Source organism: Emydura macquarii, unplaced genomic scaffold (assembly GCF_026122565.2).
Source record: "Emydura macquarii macquarii isolate MOO-44397 ecotype Brisbane River unplaced genomic scaffold, CSIRO-AGI_Emac_v2 contig_2308, whole genome shotgun sequence".
Lineage (NCBI taxonomy): Eukaryota > Metazoa > Chordata > Testudines > Chelidae > Emydura > Emydura macquarii.
In genome coordinates, this window is record NW_027132445.1 from 3,237,039 (window position 1) to 3,258,669 (window position 21,631).

The 21,631-nt window shown below is 40.8% G+C and overlaps 1 protein-coding gene across 5 annotated transcripts in view; it reads left to right on the forward strand.

Moving 5' to 3' along the window:
- PRKN (parkin RBR E3 ubiquitin protein ligase) overlaps positions 1–21,631 on the forward strand; it is a 1,182,603-nt gene that overhangs the window by 592,432 nt on the left and 568,540 nt on the right. For 4 of the 5 annotated variants that reach the window (XM_067560808.1, XM_067560804.1, XM_067560806.1 and 1 more), the window contains one exon: positions 980–1,063. The exons of the other annotated variant lie outside the window; for it this stretch is intronic. In XM_067560808.1, the coding sequence (XP_067416909.1) occupies positions 980–1,063 (84 nt within the window). The remainder of the gene's footprint in view (positions 1–979; positions 1,064–21,631) is intronic. 5 annotated transcript variants of the gene reach the window in all.

Sequence of the window (21,631 nt, forward strand, 5' to 3'; positions counted from 1 at the left end):
CGGTGTTTTGGGTACCAGGAGATACTTGGGTAGCTTCTTCTATATATGGCTGCATATACATGAAGTAATTCTTTTTTTCAATGATAAAAATTTGTTTTTAAAAAATATAATACTTTGCAGTCCTATAATATTAATAATGATGATTATAGCCTGAACTTGGAAGCTCCTTCCTTTTCTTTGTTTTTTATCACAGTCATAAATACAGTGGTTTCCATTCAACATGTTGTAGCAATGACAGATTCAGGATTTTCTGTCTGTTTACTTTACAAATGCCTTTTTTTCTTTAACAGAATAATTAGATGGAGATATCATGATGTTAATTTAAACATCATCGATATGGCCGTAATCCCATATTTTATACTTTTTAATTACTAATGTGTATTATACTTAGATGTGGTGATGATGATGAAAGAAAGTCTGAAGCAATTCTCTGATTGGTTTAAAGTAAAGTTATCAAGGTCCATGTTATAGGTAGGCCCAGATCTTTTGTGCATTGACTCAATAAAACAGAAGCCACTTAATACGTAAATGGTTAAGCAGACAAATACAAAAAAGCTACTTAACCTTTTCCCAACTTTATACTCCATATATCCCCCCTCTAAACAGTATTGTTGTAATTTTTCCATTTTCAGTTGATTAACTGAAGGCTTTAGGTAAATATTATTCAGACAAAAGATGGGTCTTCTGTAACTTTTTAATCATAATGAGGAAAGTGTCCTTGGCTAACTTTAAGCTATGAAAATATAGTGTGGAGAATTTGAGTGCTCTTCAGAACTGTAGGCACAGAACAGGAGGAGATGCATTTTCTATTAATGACAAAGCTTTAATGATTTTTTTGGGGCAATGTTAGAATTTTTGATTATATTTTGTCAGCAAAAGAAGAATGAAGTTCCTGTCTAGCAAAGTTCCATTAAACAGAAACTTTTATATGCTTTCTTGACAACTAGATTTAAAAAACTGTTTTTATTTTATTTTCAAGGGTCCATCTTGCTGGGAGGATGTACTGATTCCAAACAGAATAACTGGCACTTGCCAATCCCAAAACTGCAGTGGAAATGTAGCGGTAAGATATTGTCAAAATATCATGTTTCTCCTAGACTCGTTGTAATGAGACAGTCGCAGAAATAAAGATTCCCAACCATATTAGAAGTATGTGATTAAACATAAATAGTAAATTGCCACAGATTGTATATTTTAAACTGAATTTACACCAATAATATAGCAAAAGAGGGATATCTGTCAGCCACTGTTCAGAAAATAACATTATCACCCTGTGGAAAATGAGGGAGATCTGTACTTTTTATGAATATATGTATCTCAGTTCACCTGCTTGATATTATTCTGTCTGACTGCATGGATTTAAATCTAAAGGAGCTGTTAAGAGGAGCAAGCAGGAAACTGAGCAATAAAAGAGATAAGATATCTTGGGGAGGAGAGGGATGCTTCAAGTTTCCTTTAGAGGACAATGGTTGGGCTATTAATTGGGAATGCCTACCTGCCTGGCTACAGCCAGGTTAACATATTTATTTTCCAGGGCTGGGACCCAATGCTCAAAGGGATACTAAACCATTAAAAATCCCTTTCTAGAGAGGAAGGGGGTGTGTGAATGGGCAGCAACTGCTCAAAGGGAGGTGCTGAGGGAGAGACACTGAGAGGCAGAGAATGCAGGCGGCCAGCCCAGAAGTAGGAGCATCTGGATTAAGTGGACTTGTTCTAAACTTCCAAGGAAAGGATAAAATTTAGGTATGACCAGATGTGTGTAGGCTTTTTTTAATTTTAACCCTTTTCTCTGCCTGTTATGTACTTGTGGGTGAATACATAATACTCTGCTTTGAAAATGCCATTTTGAGTCACTCTAATATGATCACAGGCTTCCAGAGCAAAGTTTCTTACAGGTGCCAAATAGAGCTGGGGCTGTCATGTAAAAACACATGTGCTGCAACCTAGAGATCTAGTCTGTGTGGTTGAACTGCAGGTTTCACCATGGAGAATGGTGAAGGAAGTGAAGTCTGTCACTTGAGAGGAAATGCAAAGGGGTCTAAAGTTCAGCTTGCCCTGTAACTGACATCCCTTCATAAATTGACAATAAAATCTGTTGAAACAGAGATCCTAATATTCAAATATGAGTACTTTAACAATATGCCTAAATCTTGCAGTAGAACACTCACATCAGCTCTTGGTCTGTAGGTGACTGTTATGCATCTAAAATGCTAGTTTGAACATCTAAATGCCATGGATGATCCAAGCGTCCTATGACATATTTGCAAATCAGACTTATCACATCAGACTTATCACATCAGACTTTTTCCATGCAGGCTGCAGCTTCAAACTGTTGTTCACTTTTGACACCCCTCTTCCCCCCATCACTCCTTGAGTCATTATTCACATAAGGTCTTTCTCAAAGTGACATCAATGGTGTGTCTGAGAATGGTGTGTCAAATCCTCAAGAGGCAATATTTTTTCTTTTTTTCTTTGTCATGTTTATATCTTCTTACGTGTTGAAGAGTAATAATGTCTTACATTTATTCTACTTAATACCTTTCTTCCAGAGGAGTCCCAAAGCACTTTATAAACTATGTATATACATGAATCATTTAGTCACCACTGAAATGCAGCCCCTTATGGGATGAAAAGTGGCAGGCTGCTCTTTAATAGCAGACAGAAGCACTGTACAGTGGTTCAGGACAGGCTGTGCTGAATAGCTTGTCCAGCTGAAACAGCTAATATAATTTAGGTTGGCAGCATATAATTCCTCTCGTACATCAGGGCTAGCATGGTGGGATATTTTAATGACCATAAAAGGTTAAGTTCTCAGTTTTATGTCTCATTAATAGCAGGACAACACTTCCCTTAACACCATTCTGGTGTATTGCATGGGTACTGATTGAGAAGGAAGAGAACAACCTACAAATTCAGCAACATCACTTTCTGCAGTGCTTTTGTTTGATGCAGACATGCCAGTGTAGCATTAAATGTGGAGTCTGCAATTTAATTAAACTATCAACCAATGAGAAACCATTCCCTTAACTTTCTGGGAGGCTGTTCCAGTGCAGAATTCAACTGGGCACCAGTGGCCCCAAGCTCTGCCTGAGGATGGGCATGAAGGCAGTGTCCGCTGGGCATCCCCAGGCCTGCCCAGGGATCCTGGACAGAAGCCAAACTATCAATCCATTCCCTTCATCCACACCAAAAGTAGGCGAGATGAGATGAGATGAAGGAGTCCCCACATTGTGTGACACATGGAGGCATACCTCCTCTTCACCGTGCAATATTGTGCTCAGGGTCCAGGCCCAAGCAGCAAATTGGGTTACAGGAAACTCATAGTAAACCCTTTCTTAACCCATCAGCTGCCCTGGAACCCACCATGGGATGACAGCAGTCAGCTTAGACATCCTCCCACACCAGAGGGGTATCTAGAAAGAAATCTGTCCATTGCCTGAGGTCCTCCAAGAAAATATCTGCCTCCATGTTGGATAGATGTACTTCATCCTCTTTGAACAGCTCTGGGGAGTATACTTAATTCTAAAATGGGACATCGCTGCACTACCTGGTGTGGTAAAGTGCTTATTGATTTCCTCGATGACGTCCTTCTGCCCCTGGTTGATCTTAGCCAGTCTGGTAAATTCTCACTAAACCTGTCTTGGAGGCATCTCTGACTAGACCCAAAATAAAACCAAGGAAAAGGGCTGAAATCTGGCAGGCAGCCTGCTTATCCTAATGATTCCTTTGCTATGTGTAAATCATTTACCACCTGGTGAATAATGATTGCCTGCGGAGAATGAGAACAGCTTGCCAAAGAGTGAGACCTTCTCATTCCATCCTGAAACAGAAGACAAAACACATTTAAAAGGTCAATTTACAATTTCAGTATTACCCCTTTGGGATGGCCAAATGCAGGACCTAAAACTCCCACATCTCATTATCTCCCTTTCCTAATATCATGACTGATGTAGCTGCCCCTATTCTAAATGAATGAGAGCTCAAGTCCTCTGAAGACAAATAGAGAAACTCAGCATCCTTCTTCAGTGTGACGGGATATACTGTGCCCTTTAAGTCCTGCTGCTGGAGGCCTTGCAGTCTGCCACGTCCCAGCCCAGAAAAGGAGCAGTGAAGGTGGGTCCTTCAGGTCTGCCTACAAAGGCTGCGGGGAAGCAGCCAATCAAAGCTCAGCAGGTTCAGTTAAAAGGAGCAGCAGGACCCGAGAAGGTCAGTTGCTGGCTGGGATCAGAAGGGTGAAGGAGGACTAGAAGGCTATGAAATTTCATAGGGAAAGACACTGGGGGGAAGCCCTGCTCAAGCAGGGGTAAGACTGCAAAGCTCTCCAGGTGCAGAGGCCTGGGAGAGAGAACCCTGGCTAAAAGGGGGGCAGAGACTGTTACAAACTCTCCAGGCACAGAGGCATGAGAGAAGATCCCGAGAAATCAGGACAGAGACTGAGAAACTCTCCAGGCAAGGAGGCCTAGGAGAGACCCTGCTTAAACAGGAAACAGACAGAGAACTCAAGAAGGTGATGGGACTAAGCAGGAAGCAGCCCAGGGAAAGCAGCAGTAACCATTAAAGGCAGTGGTATGTGGCTAGTGTTTTTAGGGTCCCTGAGTGGGGACCTGGAGTACTGGGTGGACAAGGGTCCCCCCACCAGCCGCTGGGGAAGTGGCCTAAGCCCCAAGAAGGGGATAAGACTCAGTACTAAAAGCCCAGGAAAGGGGCTAGAATTTAAAAAGGACACCAGAGAACCACTGAGGACAAAGAGTCTCCATGTAGAAAGCTCTGGGAGGAGTGCTCTATAACAGCTGGTACAGATTTAAAACTAGCCCAGAAGGGGCTGAGAACTGAGCCCAGTGGCAGGGTTGCAGAGAACAAGGGCACAGTGATAGTCTTTGTCTTTGTTACTCAAAAGGGTTAATCCATTTTAGAGTAGGGATGACTTAGCCGGAGGGCTGAGCTACTGAAGACCCACCTGATGAGGACAACAGCTGATGGGGGCACCACAAGCAGAGAGAGTGCAGGTTCACACCCAGGCAACAGGAGGCACTCATGAGAGATGAGTGCACCTTGTTACACCTTGGAAATCACTTTCATTATCAACCCAGCAGAGTCCAACCAATCAACCTTCAAGGCATGATATATTTATTTTAGAGTTTTAGATGATCAATATTCTGTTGCTTTTGTGTTAATCTCTGTATTTCAAGAAGATAACAGCATCATCTTCCTCTCACCATTAGGTGCATAAAACAGAAGTCAAATGGTGCCAGTCATCCCTGTCCAGGGCTCTTTCTCTCTCCCTCAGTTTTCCCTGTTGGAGCTATTCCACTTTGTATAAATAGTTAAATATTCCTTGCACCAGCTAACAAGATTGACACTATAACTTGGTGATAAGGTACTCAGTTGGAATGTGGGAAATGCAGGTTCAGGTACCTGCCCCAAATCAGGTAGAACCGGAGTGTCTCATATTCCAGGTGAGTACCCTAGCTGCTGGGCTGTTTGCTATTCGGGGGTGGTGTTCTTATGTGTGTGGTATTTTTGTTTGTGTATATGAAATATTTCAGATGGTCTTATTTTCCTTCTGCATCAGAATGAAAACAAATATTGAAACCTTTGATTTTTTTTTTTTTGGGTAAAACAAAATTCTTGTTTTGTTGCCATCCCTAAAAATAACTATTCACCAGCATCAAGTCCTATGGAAAAGAGCTTTAATCCATAAATAATTCAATTTGATTAACCCTCCCACACATACCCTCTTTTCAAATGCATATACAAGTTGCATTTATGAAGTCCATAGTTCTTATGGGTCTTTTGCCTAAAACGAGAAAATATTATACCTTATTATAATTGTGTCATTAAGGGCTATAGCTTCCTTGTTGGTTGGGAAAAGGATTTATTAAAGATTTACCTAATTTTTTGACAAACTATAATAAACTAATTTCATTTTTGGCATAGATATGCATCACCTCTCTCCCCACCAACCCGAGGTTCTATGGTAATTAAATGTAATTTTTATATGCTGGTTCTGGGTTCTTATCTCTCATTTAATGTTCACTCATCTGCTTCTTAGTCTTTTTCTTCAGGATAGATGGATTCAGTGTATTATTAGCTATGGATGATACATTTAGGGTACCCCATATAGACTAGTCTGACTTATTTTATGTAGCTGGATTTGCCAGAATAATTAACAAAACGGTGTGAAACTTTTTTAATGAAACATAAATGAAATAGAATTTCTTGGGTTTTTTGCATTTTGTTACAAACTTGTAACGCACGCAGGTGCACCTAATGGTTTGTGAACCTCTTCAGCAATCCCAAACTAAGTTTTGGACAGATTTTTTAGCTGACATTATTCTTTCTGTCTGTCTTTCTGTCTTTTATAAGCATTATGGTAACACTTAAAAGCCCATTCATGGACCAAGGCCTATTATTCTAGGTGCACTACAAGCACAGAACAAAAAGATGGTCATTGTACAAGCAGCCTACAAGCTAAGTAACTCAGGTATTTTGAGTGGATTTCCTTTCCCTCAGAGCCTGGGTAATGGTTTAAGTTTTCATTCTAAATTATGTGAAACATGGAGGTTTTGGCCTTAAACTATGAAAAGGTCTTTGTTTGAATTTCACTTAGAATCTTCAAATTATAAGGTACAGAAGTTAGAACATAATTACATTGTGGTTATGCTTTCTGATACGTATAATTATGCCTAATTCTTATAATCATGTATAAATCATGTTTAAATTTGCCTGCATGGTATAGGAGATACTTGTGTTAGCAAGAGAGAGAAATCTATTTCAGTACCAACTCTGATATCTCTGATAGTTCACAAAGTGATTTGAATAGCTTCCCCCCTGTTGTTCAAAGGCCTGTGTGAAGTAACATGCACAGGCTTGTAGTGATCCCTCCTCATTTGTTACCAGGTAGATCTACTTGCACACAGACATCCCTATTTGCTTCCTACCTGCCTGTATTCCTGCTCAGAGTGCGGAAGAATTATTTCCCTATTCATGGGCTCTGTAGCTTTTAGTGACCTCCTATTTGGATCAACAAGGCAGGAGATGAAATTGAAGCTTCATTTTCCAGCTGGAGAACAGGGAATAGCAGTTAGAGAATTCAGTCTCTGCCATGTTCCCCAAGGAGCCAAAGGTGGAGAATCAGAGATTGAGCTGTGTCTGGTGGATGATGTGAGTGCATCCGGTTTGGGTGCGCATGTCCAAACTTTTTCTATATGCTGAGACTGCCAACAAATGCATGTACACAATTCTGGGTGTTTGTAACATGGACATCTGTCCACTGGGAACTGAATTTAGTACACCAAATTGGTACCATATCATCTTGGCCTTCGTGCCAGCATAAGATGATATTCTATATCTCATTATGGATCCTCTGAGGTATTCAGTTTCCCACAAAAGTTTTTAAAGTAAATAATATTTAGAATAGTTAATATTCATGTTCTAGGTATTATCACTGAAAAATCAGGACATGAACACACTGAGTATTTTAAAACTGTGTCCAATCCTTGTGGTGTTTGCTTTTTGAAGATGTGATATTTTAATCTAGCATCTTGATTAAGATCTAGATTGTAGATTCACACATCACCACAGTATTGTAGGATTTCAAGTTATGATATTGGATGGATGAACCATTCATTTTATTCTGTGGAAGAAAGTTGTAGGATCTGATCAACTTCACCAATGGCTTAAGCAGTCATAACTACAATGATTTCATAGAGCTATTCTTTCACCATTGTTTTAGAGATATCTTCTAGCTGGGATCAGTAATCGTGAAGTCTATTTGCCCGGTTTTTTAATCATTAAAATATTGTTAAATCCATTTTTATTTAAATCTGAGACCAAACTTTCTGCATGAAGCTTTTACAGTTAAGGTGCGACTCGTGGAGCCCTCTCTGTCTCCCTCCCCCCCATTCTCTGCCTACCAGACGGGTGGAGAGCTTAGAGCTTCTGCTCTGTGGCAGAGTGGTGGGGATAGAGGATTCTGCCCAGCAGGGAGGGAGGTTTCAGGGGGTCAGTAACTATTAATGCTTCAAATTAAACAGATAAAAAGTAGTGTGGAAAAAGACAGTACTTAACTGATTTCCTAATGTTATAAACCGGTGAAATCTAGTTGATGATTTATGTTTCCAATGTTCTTCAGTAAAATGATGCTTTAAAAGCTAACACTTTCAAACTTGGATGCTAGTGGCTAAGCACTTAAATCCATACTGAGGCACCTTACGTAATTTTCAGAGAAGCTCGATTACCTTTGGCTTCCATTGAATCCATTCCCATTCAGTGAAAGAAATGCTATATTTTTCAGTCTTTCACTCCATGTTGGGTAGTGCATGAGATACTCTTTTTTGCCCACCCATATTTTGTGTTAGATGGAGTTGTTCATAGCAAAGACCATATTTCTGTAATGCCTTGTCATCAATGCAGATCTTCCTTTTCCCAGCCATGTGCTTCTGATTGTCCTAATGATGGACTTAATGAAAGAGGAAAGCAGGATTCCTGTCTCTCTCTAGTGGAATAGCTTCTGCAGCCCATGTGCTGCTCTTTCTGAAGGATGAGTAATGAAGAATTATAAGGACTGTTTATTTTCAGTTGTTATCAAGCAACAAGTGTCCTTAAATTCAGAATTAGAATATAAATGTGAGTTTTGCATAAATGTTTTATTTGATCAGTTTCCACTACTAATAAATCTCAGTTTGCACCATATCTTCAAGATGCAGCATGTTCTCTCTATAATATTAATTTGGAGATATTTCAATACAAAGTTAGTTTCTTGCCAGAAATTATGGACTTTAATTTTGTTAGATAGAAATATGAAAATACAGTAATTGACAACATCCAAAAAGGATAGAAATCAGAAGTTCAATTTAAAGTTAAGTAAAATATTTCAACTGTTGGCAATGATTTTATAACGAGTACCTTAATGATGCAATGGATTGTAATGCAGGATATTTGTTCCAATATATTAAAAATATGAAAATTATTTGATTAATTTTCATGGCTCACTCTCTCAGCCTAGACTAAAATGAACTTAAATGTTGATGATTTGCTGCATATACTACTGTGCTTTTGATTCCAACATGAGAGTCTTTGGTGCAAAAGAAATAGCAAATACGAATTTTTGAATGCTTTGTTATAATATACAGTATTTTAGGGCAACAAAAATGTATACAAGATAAATAATACACCCTTAACATACCTATTCATGATTGACTGCTCTTTTCTCCTCATGACTCTGACAGGTTCTAAGGGGCAATCTGAAGACAAACTTTGGACATCAGCCCCAAATATTCTACTGTTACACTGCTGTAATATTCTTTCTCAGTCTTTTTTCTGGCTCAGTAACTTGACAGTATCTCTGTTTTGGGTCTTAAGTTGTTGGATGCTATCCCCAGAAAGATGAGAGCACATACAAGTTCATAAAAAAGGAAGTTTTATTAGTACATGTTCATCTTGAGATGATGGTGGAGGCTAGCTCTCCATACAAAAACACTTGAATACTTCCTAGCTCTGTGAAGTAGTGGGCAAACTTGGCTCCAGGTGCTTTTGCAATATTCATAGCCCACCATGCATCCACTGAACTTCAAGGTTTTTCTCTTGAGTTGCTGTGGTTCTGCTGGACTCTAATAATGCTATCCCTACGCAACACACAAAACCTGTGTAGGAAGCCTCCATATTACTCCAAAGAGAGAGCATAACTGACTAGACACTGTATAAACACAACAAAAGACTGTCCCTGTTCCCAGAGAGCTTACAATCTAAGTATAAGAAAAGAGATGGATACAGACAGATGGGGGAGTACAGGGAAAAAGTAAAACAGTATTCAGCATGATAGACAATGGTCTCAGCTCACCCAGCAATCTAACCATTGTCAAGTTTTTTGTAGGCATGAGAGTAAATTACAGTTTAATGGAGGGTTTTGAAGGAGGATAATGAGTTAGTTCTGCAGATGTTTACAGGGAGATTTTCCCAAGCATGAGGGGCATCATGAGAGAAAACATGAAGGTATTTGTTTGAAAATTTAATAAGTGGGTGATGGAGGCTGACAACATGGGTCACTTGGAAACAGGAGTCAGCTTATCAATACTGAATAAGTAAGGTGGGGATATGCCCTGAAGGGCTTGAAAGTGAAGACAAGTAGCTTTTGTTTGATATGATAGGGAAGAGTGAATAAGTAGATGGACACAGAAAGAGGTGACATTGTCAAAGTGACAGGCCAAGAAAATGATCTTTGCAGCAGCATTCTGAATGGATCTGAGCAATGCAAGATTGCGTGTGGCAAGGCTAGAAAAAAGATGTGACATTAAACAAGATATCAGATTCTGAGAGCCTGGATGAGAGTCTTGGCTTGCGGGATGGATAGAAAAAGTTGCATCTTAGAGATGTTATTCAGGGAGAATCTGCAAGAATTAAACATAGCCTGGAGGTGAGGACTTAGAGAAAAGTCCAAATTGAAGATGGCAGTTAGATTATCGGCCTGAGTGACAGATAGAATGGTCTACAATGATTGAGAAAGGAAGTGGCAAGGAGGGTTTTTTGGTGGTGGTGGGGGGCGGGGGGAATAAGAGCTCTGTTTTAGTCATGTTGATCTTGAGCTGATGGCTAGACATCCATGAGAAGATGTCAGAGAGAGAGAGAGACTGAGATTTTTAATTTGGACAGAAAGAGACAGGGCGTGAGTAGAGAGGTAGACCTGTGGATCGTCCACATGGTAGTTGGTTTTGTGTTTGTGGATGAGATTACCCAGAAATAAGGTTTAGAAGGAGACCAAGGAGAGAGGCCTCTGGAACCCACACAGTAAGCTGGAAGGGAGGGAAGATGAGGATCCCCTGAAGGACATGCTAAAGGAGTGAATAGAGAAATAGAAGGAAAACCAGGAGAGGACAGGATCACTGAAGCTAAGGGAGAACAAGATTTCAAGAAGAGGAGCATGGTTGACTGTGTTGAAAGCAGCTGACAGGTCAAGGAGAATGAAGATGGTTCTGAGAATTGGCTAAACTTTGGGGAGAGTAGTTTCAGTGGTGTGCAAGGGATGGAAGCCAGATTAGAGAGGGTCTAGGTTGGAAATGGAAGAGAGGAACTCCAGACAGTGGTTTCAAAGAGTGTGTTCGGTGAGCTTAGAGATAAAAGATAGAAGGGAGATGGGGCAGTAGTTAGAGAGGCAAGTGTGGTCATGGGTGGGTTTATTTAAAATGGGATCTTTAAAGTTTTCTTTAATCTTTTAAAAAATTCTTTCAATTCGCCCCTAAATGGTGCTGGTATTAAGTATGAAGATTAACTGATTCAAGGTTGCCCAAAATATCTTAGATTCTCATTACATCATGAAGCTTAGATGGTGTAATTAAAAAACTCCCTGTCATGATCTTGGACTAGATGTGCTTCCAAAAACTAAGGGTTTTCATTGAATCATTTTATAGAGACAAAATGTTTAAGCAACTTAGTGAAACCTTATCTTGTATCACACCACACAGTTAAAAATCAGCACACTTTTTCTAAAGCCTATTTAAATGGATCAAACCTAGTAGCTCAAGGACAATATAGAAATGAGCTGCTTATCAACTAATTTCAAACCAAATTTGAATCAGAGCTACTGCAGCTCTCTTGTGTTTTTGCACAGTAATGGTAATAATTAAAACATGGTTGCTGCTGAAAGGGTACAGCTGTTACATGGACTTGAACAGAAATTGTAGATATTGTTTTTTCTGGGAGTGATTGGTACTGTAATTTCTGATATGCCTATAATGAATTAATTTATATCTTCAAGTGCCAAACTGCCTTTGACTTACACTAAATATCATCTTATTATAATTCAATGCATAAATCACCTGTCCTTTTCAGGTAAAATATTAACTGCACAAATTTCTTATTGGAATCAGAACTCTATTGTAATTCTCTAAAATTTAAAGATGAAAGATGTAAGAAGAGTATTATCAAGCGGTAGAATAAACTCCTGATCCTGAAAGGAAAGACTGCATTGCATCTCAATTTGTCAGGCAATTATTAAGCGGCCTTCTTCCTTTTATTCAAGTTTAAGCTAGTCAAAAGGTCATCAAGAATCACTGACAATTTAGTCTTTTGAGTAGGTGACTAAGGAGAGAGAACCAGGACTATGCTGAGAATTGCACTGGAGTAATTCAGCCAGAGGAGAGTCACCAGACCACATATTAGAGGATGCATCAAACTCTAGTACTGGAAGCAAAACACAGGACATGTTTTGTTTTGGACCTTTAAGGTCCTATGGGCTGGGATATTGTCTAGGTGTGTTCTTGAGACACTCTCACCTGGTATGCAGAAAGATTTTCTATATGTCTGAAAGGAATATAATCCGTTATGGACGAATCCAACAGGGTTGTAGGGTCAGTATGGTTTGCATCATTGTGCACACAGAATAAGAACAAATATCATGGAAATATAAATTTACAGTTTGATGTATGATTCAATGCTGTGCTCTTGGTGGACCAAAGTTCTCTTCACGAATATCAAATTCAAGATATCAGTACTCCATTATTAGTATAGCCAAATTGCATTTACATTTTCTAGATTAAGGATCTGTGAAGTAGCAGCTGCTCCAAGCCCCAACATGTATGTTTTGCATTGAAGCAAAAAGTTCCAAAAGAGGCAACAGAATTTTTAGGGAGGCTCCTGCATTTCACAGAACAGTGAGAATCGTTAAATGTCAATTCCTTATTCTCATGCCCGTTGCAAAGTATAGTGGAACCACCTGTTTTCCAATAATGTAAAGTTTATTTTTGCCCCCACATATATTTATGGCGGGATGATAGATTAATTTTTCTTTTTAACAATGTGTTTGTTCATACATATATTGGCTATGTAATTGCACAAGCTTGAAACAAAAACATTATTGTCAGACGCAAATCTGAAGGAACCTAACCAAACAATTCAAATTAAGTATGTATGTATGTGGGCACATGCAAATTTGCAGGAGGGGGATTCACCACTTTTTTCTTACCATCTCTACTCATTTTTCCAGGTTCCTGGTCTGGATTTTCATTTTAAAAGAATTTATCTTATATTGACAGTTTGGGGGATTCATCGTAAATGTCTTTCCTTCTCATCCTGTGCCCGCCTTTCCATTGGGTGTTACTATGATGATGCCAACCTGTCATATTACATACTACTTTCTCTCTCCTGCTATTTTAGGTTTGTTCATTATTTTACTCATACATGTTTTATGTATCTCAAGGTACAGCTGTCATATAGGAACGCTTAAGAAAAATGTATTCCTGGCTTTAGAAAATCACCCCTAAATTCAGTTCAATATGCAGAGGCTGGATTAAAATAGTAAGGATTACTCATTATGAATGGATGGAGTAGACATTGAGACTTGTAGAAACTAAGGACATAATTTTTTAACTTGGGTGCATAAATATAAGCACTTAATTCAGTGTTTATGCCACCTTCCTACTTCCACTTGATATTCCCCTGCTTATGTATCCAAAGATCACATTAACTGTTTAACTACAGCATTACATTGGTTATCCACTATGACCTCTTGTTGTTTTCAGCTTTGAAAAATTGGCATTTTAAAAGCACCAAAAATATATGAGTCCTGACTAATTCTGTTTGCAGATAACAAATGAAATGAGATTGTTCACTTGCACTTAGAGAACTATCGATTTTTAGTTCATCAATCCTCTTCAGTTAACAGAATGAGGTCTAATATAGAATTACTTCACATTATTTGGAATATTTCTCGTTAGAAAATTATCCTCTCTAATTTTTAGAAACTACAACGATGTTCTATCAGTAGCAACATGAGACCTCCAGCATATGTCCCCTGGATTGTAATCCCCCATTATAACACAGTTTTACTTTCTACATGTTATAGAATAGATGTTTAAAGAGCTGGTCATTCTGTTCCCTTGTCTGATGTGTTGGTATAACAGAACTCCTCTAGTACCCTGTCTTGTGATGTATCAGTTGGTCCATTGATCCATAAATATTCCAGTGCCTTATTCTTCTGAATTCTGAGCAAATCTAAAGCAAATAATGGTATCTTTAATGTAAAATGCCATCCCTCTCCCTTTCTTTCCTACCACAGTCTTTCCTAAATAGAATATATCTCAATGATTTTAACATTCCAGTCATGAGACTCAATCCCACAGGTGTTGGTAATCATATCATGTTACCAAGGCTTTTAGCATTGATATATGGGCAGTTGAAAAATTCCTTGTTTACAACCCTTGATGCCTTGATTCTGTACATTCATGCTACGTTCAGTCTGAGTTTTATCCCCTTAGCACCCTCCCAATTTGATGATAATTTAAAGCATTTCTGTCTACTGTGATCAGTCTCTTAGCCAGAAAATTGCTTCCCTTTCTACTAAGATGAAGGCAATCTAAGTCATACCTTCTTCTCTCCCCTAGAACGTGGTCCGATGTTCCTCAAAACCAAATCTCCCCACCTTACACCACCTACCTAGCCAACAGTTTACCTATAGTATGTTTTGCCATCTGTCTTCTCTCACTTGTGGGACAGGAAACATCTCTGAGACGCTCACCTGTACTTTTCTCTTCTTTATCTCTCTTATCTCCTTAATACTTTCAATGATCTGCAAAGTGTCTTCTGAGGTGGAAGCATTAATGCCAATGTCTATCATAACTAACAAATCCTTGTCTGCAATCTTCAGAATCTTATCTGATCCTTTTGTGACAGTTATTGTCTTTACTCAAGGAAGATAGCTCATAGACCTGCAGTCCCTTTGTTCTCTGCAAAATATTTTATGTTATTTCTCCTTAATATCGAGTCCCTGATGAAGATTTTCTATCTTTGGATGGTCTGTGGCTTTCTTTTGGGCATGATTAACATCCTCAAGGATTTTGCTGAGCGTCCCTCCTCAGGTGTGTCCTGTATTCTTTTCCCTTTAGTTCAATTGTCCAGTACTTTCTTTGTGGCTGCTGCACCAAGTACCTGAAAGCAATTAGATACCTCCATATGTTTTGGGGTTTTGTCTGCTTCTCTTTCCTCATTTGATCATCCACCGTCAACCCTCTTTTGTTTTCTACTTTCCCGTTTTCTTGAAATGAACTCATTCTCCAGTTGAGTCATGAATGGTGCGACCTGTCTCTGGTGGTCCAAAAGTTATTCTGCCTCTTAGGCTATGCAGAGTCATGACCTCCCTTCTTCTCCTCCAGTAAACTTGCACTTCATGGTGCAAGGTCTCTATCTTCAGGAAACAGAACATGGCACATCCTTAGCAGCTCACAATTCCATTCCTGGTTATCTTTGCACCTGTAAATAAAAGTTCCCACACTCCGTCTTGCAAATGCCTTCAGAAACTTTCCTGTTTAGTCCGCTTGGGTATTCCACTGCCTCATTGCTAATGGGGAGTTATTAACCACTCATACATCAAACACCTGGTCTGATCAAAGACTAAAGGGTCCCAGTTACATGGCCCTCAGAGACCACAACACACAATTCATCAAGTCCCTTTTCTTCCAAGCACAGGATCCACAGCTATTCCTTAGAAACTCCCATTTCAATAAACCCGTCCTTCATTACACATCTCAAATTTGTTGTTGCTAACTATAGACTGTAGTATTTCTCTCCATTTCTGTCTGGAGTAGAGAGAATCATTCTTTTCTAATGGTAAAAGCACCAAACGTAAATGGAAAACTTAATGGTACCATCAAAATATGCACATGCCAAAACTGAGTAACTTTGTTTTCACATTACTGTAATTCACCTCCTACTTGGCCACATTGCTTTTGGTTATTGTTTCATGTCTAAAATTATCTTGTAAGTTCTTTGAGTCAGGGAGCATATCATGCCTTTCTGTTTGCTCTATGAACCATCTAGTACATTTGTGGGTGCTATGTAAATAATAGAAAATAAAAACACTTCTTCATGTTTAGTATAGAAGGAAACTTTTAACCTTTTTCTTCATATTCCTTCCCTTCCATTACAGCCCTGGATAGTTTGCAGTATACATTAGGGGTTAATCCAGTTTATCACATACTTATTTTAAAAATGCAATTTTCAGAGTGAGCATGATGAAAAAGCAGTGCTTATTAAAATGCAAGATAACAATTCTTGTAACACAACATGATTTCTGTGAAGTAAAATTATGTCAGCTTCTTAAACCAGACCTCAAAAAGGGAAAAGAATTCAAATCTCCCAAAATATAAGGTTGACGTTTTTTATACTTGCTGGAGCCCTTTGAGAACATCATTTTCACTGTTCAGGTACTCTTCACCTCTTTCTTGCCCAGTAGTAAAAACATTCCTGACATCCATGTGAGTAGCTACAAGTGAACTCTGTCTATCAAAATAAAGCAACACACGCTCCAGACCCATCATCTTAATTTTTGCTTTAGTACTTCTAAAAACCGTGGGGCACGAAAGGGAGTCAGAACTGTAATCTTGGTAAAATCATTATATTGTCCAAAACATTTAATGTTTGGTGGTTATTTTCATTTTAATATTTATTTATTTATTTTATTTTGCAAAAAAAAATGTTAGGGAGAAACAAAAACCCAACCTGTCCAGTTGCACTGGAAAAATATGCATTTAAATGATCAGGTTTAACCAGACCAAACTTGGGCTAACTTAAATTCCCCTGCTCTGTAATGAACATTGTGACCCTAAGAGCCCATTGGTGCCAACTGGAAAGTGTTCACTGTTCTGTAACATCAACTCCTGGGAGGCCTGGCCAGCTCATTACGACCCATATGCTGTTTTCTTAGTATTTATCCAAAAAGGGTCTAATAAAAGCTTTTATCATACTGATCCTCATAATCATTGTGAGATGTTTGTACAGATGATATTTAAGGAGTGGTCTGTATGTACTGAAAATATGTTTAGAGACTGTGTCCCAGGCAGTGCTGACAAAGATTTCTTTCATACAGGAGATAAGACGTGTATCTCTCTGTCAGCTGTAAATTAAGATTTGTAAATCAATACTCCATATACAGATGGGGCTTCCACTGTAAACAGGAATATATGAAGACACTTTGGAGCCAGCACCACAGGGTACCATCCTGGCTCTGGGGACAAAAACAATGGACCTTGGGATATAAGAGGAAGGCAAAATGACACCTTTTTGTTCCATCACTGAGGGAGCAAAAAGGACAGCGCTTTTTGTATCCATGAATGGAGGATCCCAGCCAGGTGGGTTGGTGATGCTGGGAGTTAGCTGTAGGTGAGAAACTACTTTAAACAAGAATTTTAGCCTGTTAAGTTTTGAACTCTATGGTTGTGTGTGTAACCATTTCTGTTTCCACTTATTATCCTTATTCACTATCTCTAAGAACTTAACCTTTGATAATAAACTTACGATTGTTTTACTGTTACTGTATTTCAATGCTGTAATGTTATAAGGACCTGATCCTGAGTTTTGCCAGTCAAGCTGCGTGTACCCTGTCTCTCTGGGTATGTCTAAACAACAAAGAAAAACCCACAGCTGGCCCATGCCAGCCAACTCGGGCTCGCAGGGCTCAGGCTGTGGGGCTGTTTTCATTGCTGTGTAGATTTCCAGGTTTGGGCTGGAGCTGGGACTCTGGGACCCTCCCACCCTGGCACTTTCAATCCTCAGTTAAAACATTTTGAGACAGATCCTTGTCTCTATAGTTAGTCCATGGCGTGCAGCTCAGGGAGTATGGACAAAAGTGGATTGGCTGTGTGACAAAGTCAGTCCTGACAGATATAAGAGAGTGGTAGAGGGCAGATTTATCAGCCCTAGATTGCTGAAGTCCCTGTTCCCTGTGAGCTGAGAAAAGGTTACCTAAGGTTAACTAGAGACACCCGAGGCCAGTTCAGGGCATGCAGCAACCTTTAAAAACTTCTCTTTTGGTGAGAGAAAAGAGGGGAGAGATGAGAGACAAGTGGCGACAGGAAGGAAAGTCCTTCCTTGGTGGACGGCTGTCTCTCCTCCTTATTGGGAAGGAAGCTAAGGCCTTCTCTACACTAGAAAGTTTTGTCAACACAGGTTACAGCAATGGTAAAAAAGCGGTGTAATTACAGCACTTGTGCCCATCCACACAGTAGTCATTGTGTCACTGAAGTGTGTCCACACTTGATGCTCTAACATTGACATTAAGAGCAGTGCACTGTGTGTCTCGCCACCTTATGCCACTAGGAGTTGTGGGAAGGTGGAGAGGATCGCAGCACAGCGCATCATGGGTGCAGGCTCAACATCCCATGATGCATTGATTTCCGTTCCATCATTCTGTGGGTTTCCAACTGCATATCACAGCATTTTTCAACAGCCCCAACAAAGTTTCCTGTGGGCCCACCATCTCTGTCTGAAAGGATAGATTCTGCACTGCTCTCCGCTGTCGCTGTCAATGCTCTGAACACATCGCAGCTGGTTATGTAGTATATCATAAGTTCCCAATTGGAAGAGGAATCTGAGGCGCCTGACCTGCTGTGGGCCGTGCAAATGCACAACATCAGATAACTATTTGCATTCATGGAGCATCTGCACACAGAGCAGTGCTGTTTTTGGGTGTGTGAAACAAGCACTGAGCAGTGGGATCGCATTGTCTAGGATGACAAACAGTGGCTGCAAAATTTTCGAATGCACAAAGCCACTTCCTGGAATTCTGTGCAGAGCTTGCCTCTGCCCTGCAGAGCAAAGACATCACAATGATTGCTGCCCTCTCAGCGGAGAAGTGCCTGGTGATTGCTGTATGGAAGCTAGCGACTCCAGACTTCTACTGGTCGGCCACTAGTCAGTTTGGAGTTGGGAAATCCACCGTTGGAGTTGTGTTATTGCAAGTGTACAGGATCATTAGTCGCATTCTGCAGCAAAGGACTGAAGTCTGGGGAATGTGCATGAAGTAGTGGATAACTTCTCAGCGATGGGATTCCCTAACTGTGGCGGGGCGATAAATGGCATGCATATCCCAATTTTGGACCCTGACCATTTTGTGATGTAGTAAATCAATAGAAAGGGGTACTTCTCTATGGTACTGCAGGTGCTTGTGCATCACCGTGGGCATTTCACTGATATCAACGCAGGGTGGTCAGGGAAGATGTATGACTCAAGCGTCTCCAGGAACACTGGCCCGTACAGAGAGCTGCAAGCAGGGACTTTCTTTCCAGACCAAAAGATTTCTATGTGGGATGTTGAAAATGCCCACAGTGATCCTGGGAGACCAACCCTACCCTTTACTGCCATGGTTCATGAAGCCTTATACGGGCAACCTGGATAGCAGCAAGGAGCACTTTAATGACGTGCTGAGCAGGTCCTGAATGACGGTTGAATGTGCATTTAGCAGATTAAAGCTCGCTGGTGATGCCTTTATGGCAGGTTAGACCTAAATGAGGACAGTATTCCCACGGTTATAGTTGCCCGCTGTGTGCTCCATAATATATGTGAATGTAAGGGTGAAAAGTTTCCTCCAGGGTGGAGCGCTGAGATGGATTGCCTTGCATCTGAATATGATCAACCAGATCTCAGGGCTTATTAGAGGGTACAAAAGAGGCATTTAAATCAGGAAGCCTTGAGGGACTGTCTTGCCAATGAGCACCAATCAGGTGACTGTAAACAGCACTGTGCCGTGCTGTGACTGTTAGCCAGCTTGAACTGTGTATCAATGAGAGGTGCAACCACCATTTGCAACACACAAATAGAGTGCTTATTTTTCACACAACATGTCTTTATTAAATAAAAGCGATTCATTACACACACAAAATACCATGCTGGAGGGGAGAAAACAGTGAGGGTTGGTGAGTGCTATGACAGCTTGGTGTATGTCCATCTATTGCTCTTGGAGCTGTCTGAAGGGGTGGAGCAAAGTGGGTATGGAGACAGTCCAGGAGTTTCGTAGAAATGTGTGTGGTGAGTTCGGGGAGGATAGGGATAGCAGTTCTGTATTGGCTGCAAAGGGAGGGCCAGCATGCATGGACTCTGTCTGCAGTGTAATTATTGTCTTTAGCAGCTCCATCTGCTCCTGTATGGCTTTGATCAGGCACTCATGATCTGCTAGTACTCAATCATGGTTTTCCCTTCTCTCCAGCCTATCAGTTTTCTGACTTTCGTACACAGGGTGCCTCCATGCCATTTTTCTCTTTTTCCAGCCCCAGAGGCCTGGAGGAGTTCTTAGAACATCTACTCTTTGCTTCTCATCAGCTGCAGGTGTGGGATGTTTTGGCATCAAGGGCACACCTGCAGAGGCACAATGAACAGAAGCATTATTGTAATAGTACAATACACCTCTTTCTCACTGTCCCCTGGCAAGCTCAGAGCTTGACGATCAACCAGGGCATGGTGAGTTGTGCCCGAGGTGGTGTGCATGGGGTCCTGAAGCTAGGGAATGGGTCCTAAAGCTGGGGAAAAGATGGGTTGTGGTTTTGGGTTTCGATGCAAGTGCATAGGGACAAATTTTCAAATTGTGCCAATATTTTCAACAAGCGGGGTCCATAGATGCCAACATCTCGATGCTAGGGTGCATCTCCTCCATGCGAGCAGCTTCAAACCAGGTCCCTATGCTGCTCACCTGTGTGCTGCTTTGATCCTTTCACAAGTGATTGCCGATTCGTGTGCGAAAGTGTCCTACAAAGGGGGAAGAAACAAAGCCACTCTGCCGAGGAATCTGAGGCAGAGGATTTCTGAGTACCTACAGGAAAGTTTCCTAGAGATCTCTTTGGAGGATTCCTGTGAAATTTTGGAGTGCATTAACACACTTCTCCGCCATGCTGGGTAGCTGAACAGTGGAATGGGAAGCACATGCAAACATAGCTAGTCTTGTGCATCTCTATCCCTTCAACCACCTCTATAATTTAGCAAAGCAAAGGACAGCCATAATGCCTGTAAACGAGAAGCATCAACTCCAAAAAAACACTTATCAGCACTCCCCTCTCCTGAATCCAGCACACCAGAGCTGTAGGACTGGGACCAGCTGGGTCCCTCTGTGGTCAAGAAGAGATCCTGACTCCCCACATCACCAAATGACCCAGTCCCCTACTCTTCATCGTCATCCAACTCCACCTCCTCGTCCACGACTTCTTCATCAGTCTGGTGTCTGCTGTTTCCGGGCCTGCAGAGTTATCCATGGGTGTCTTGGGGGTGGAGGTGGGGCTGTGATGAGGATGACTTCCAGCTCCTTATAGAAGCGGCGGGTCTTTGGCTTTGCACCAGAACTACAATTTGCCTCCTTGGCCTTCTGCTGCAGCTCCTTCAGTTTCTCTTGTCACTGCAGCGTGTCCCATTCATATCCCTTCTCTGCCATGGCATGAGAAATCTGGCCATAGGTATCATAGTTTTTTCAGCTGGAGTGGAGCTGGGATTGCACGGCCGACTCTCCATAGACGCCGATGAGATCTAGCAGCTCCAGTGCACTCCAAGCAGGAGAGCGTTTGGTGCATGGAGCTTCCACAATCAGCTGGAGAGATGAGATGTGAGCTCTCCCCACCGACCAAGCAGGAATTGGAAACTTCCTTGGACTTTAAAGGGGGCGAGGCAGATGGCTGCAGGGCAGCGGAGTTCAAACTGATGGCCAGAGCAGTCTGGAAGGGCATTGTGGGACACTTCTCGGAGGCCATTTACCATGACATAACCAAATGCAGTGTCTACACTGATGCTTTGTTGATACAAGGTGAGCAAAAAAAGCTCTGTGTGTCTCATCAAGGTGGTTTTATTTTGTCAAAAAATCAGGGCAGTTGATTGGCAGGAGGGGGAT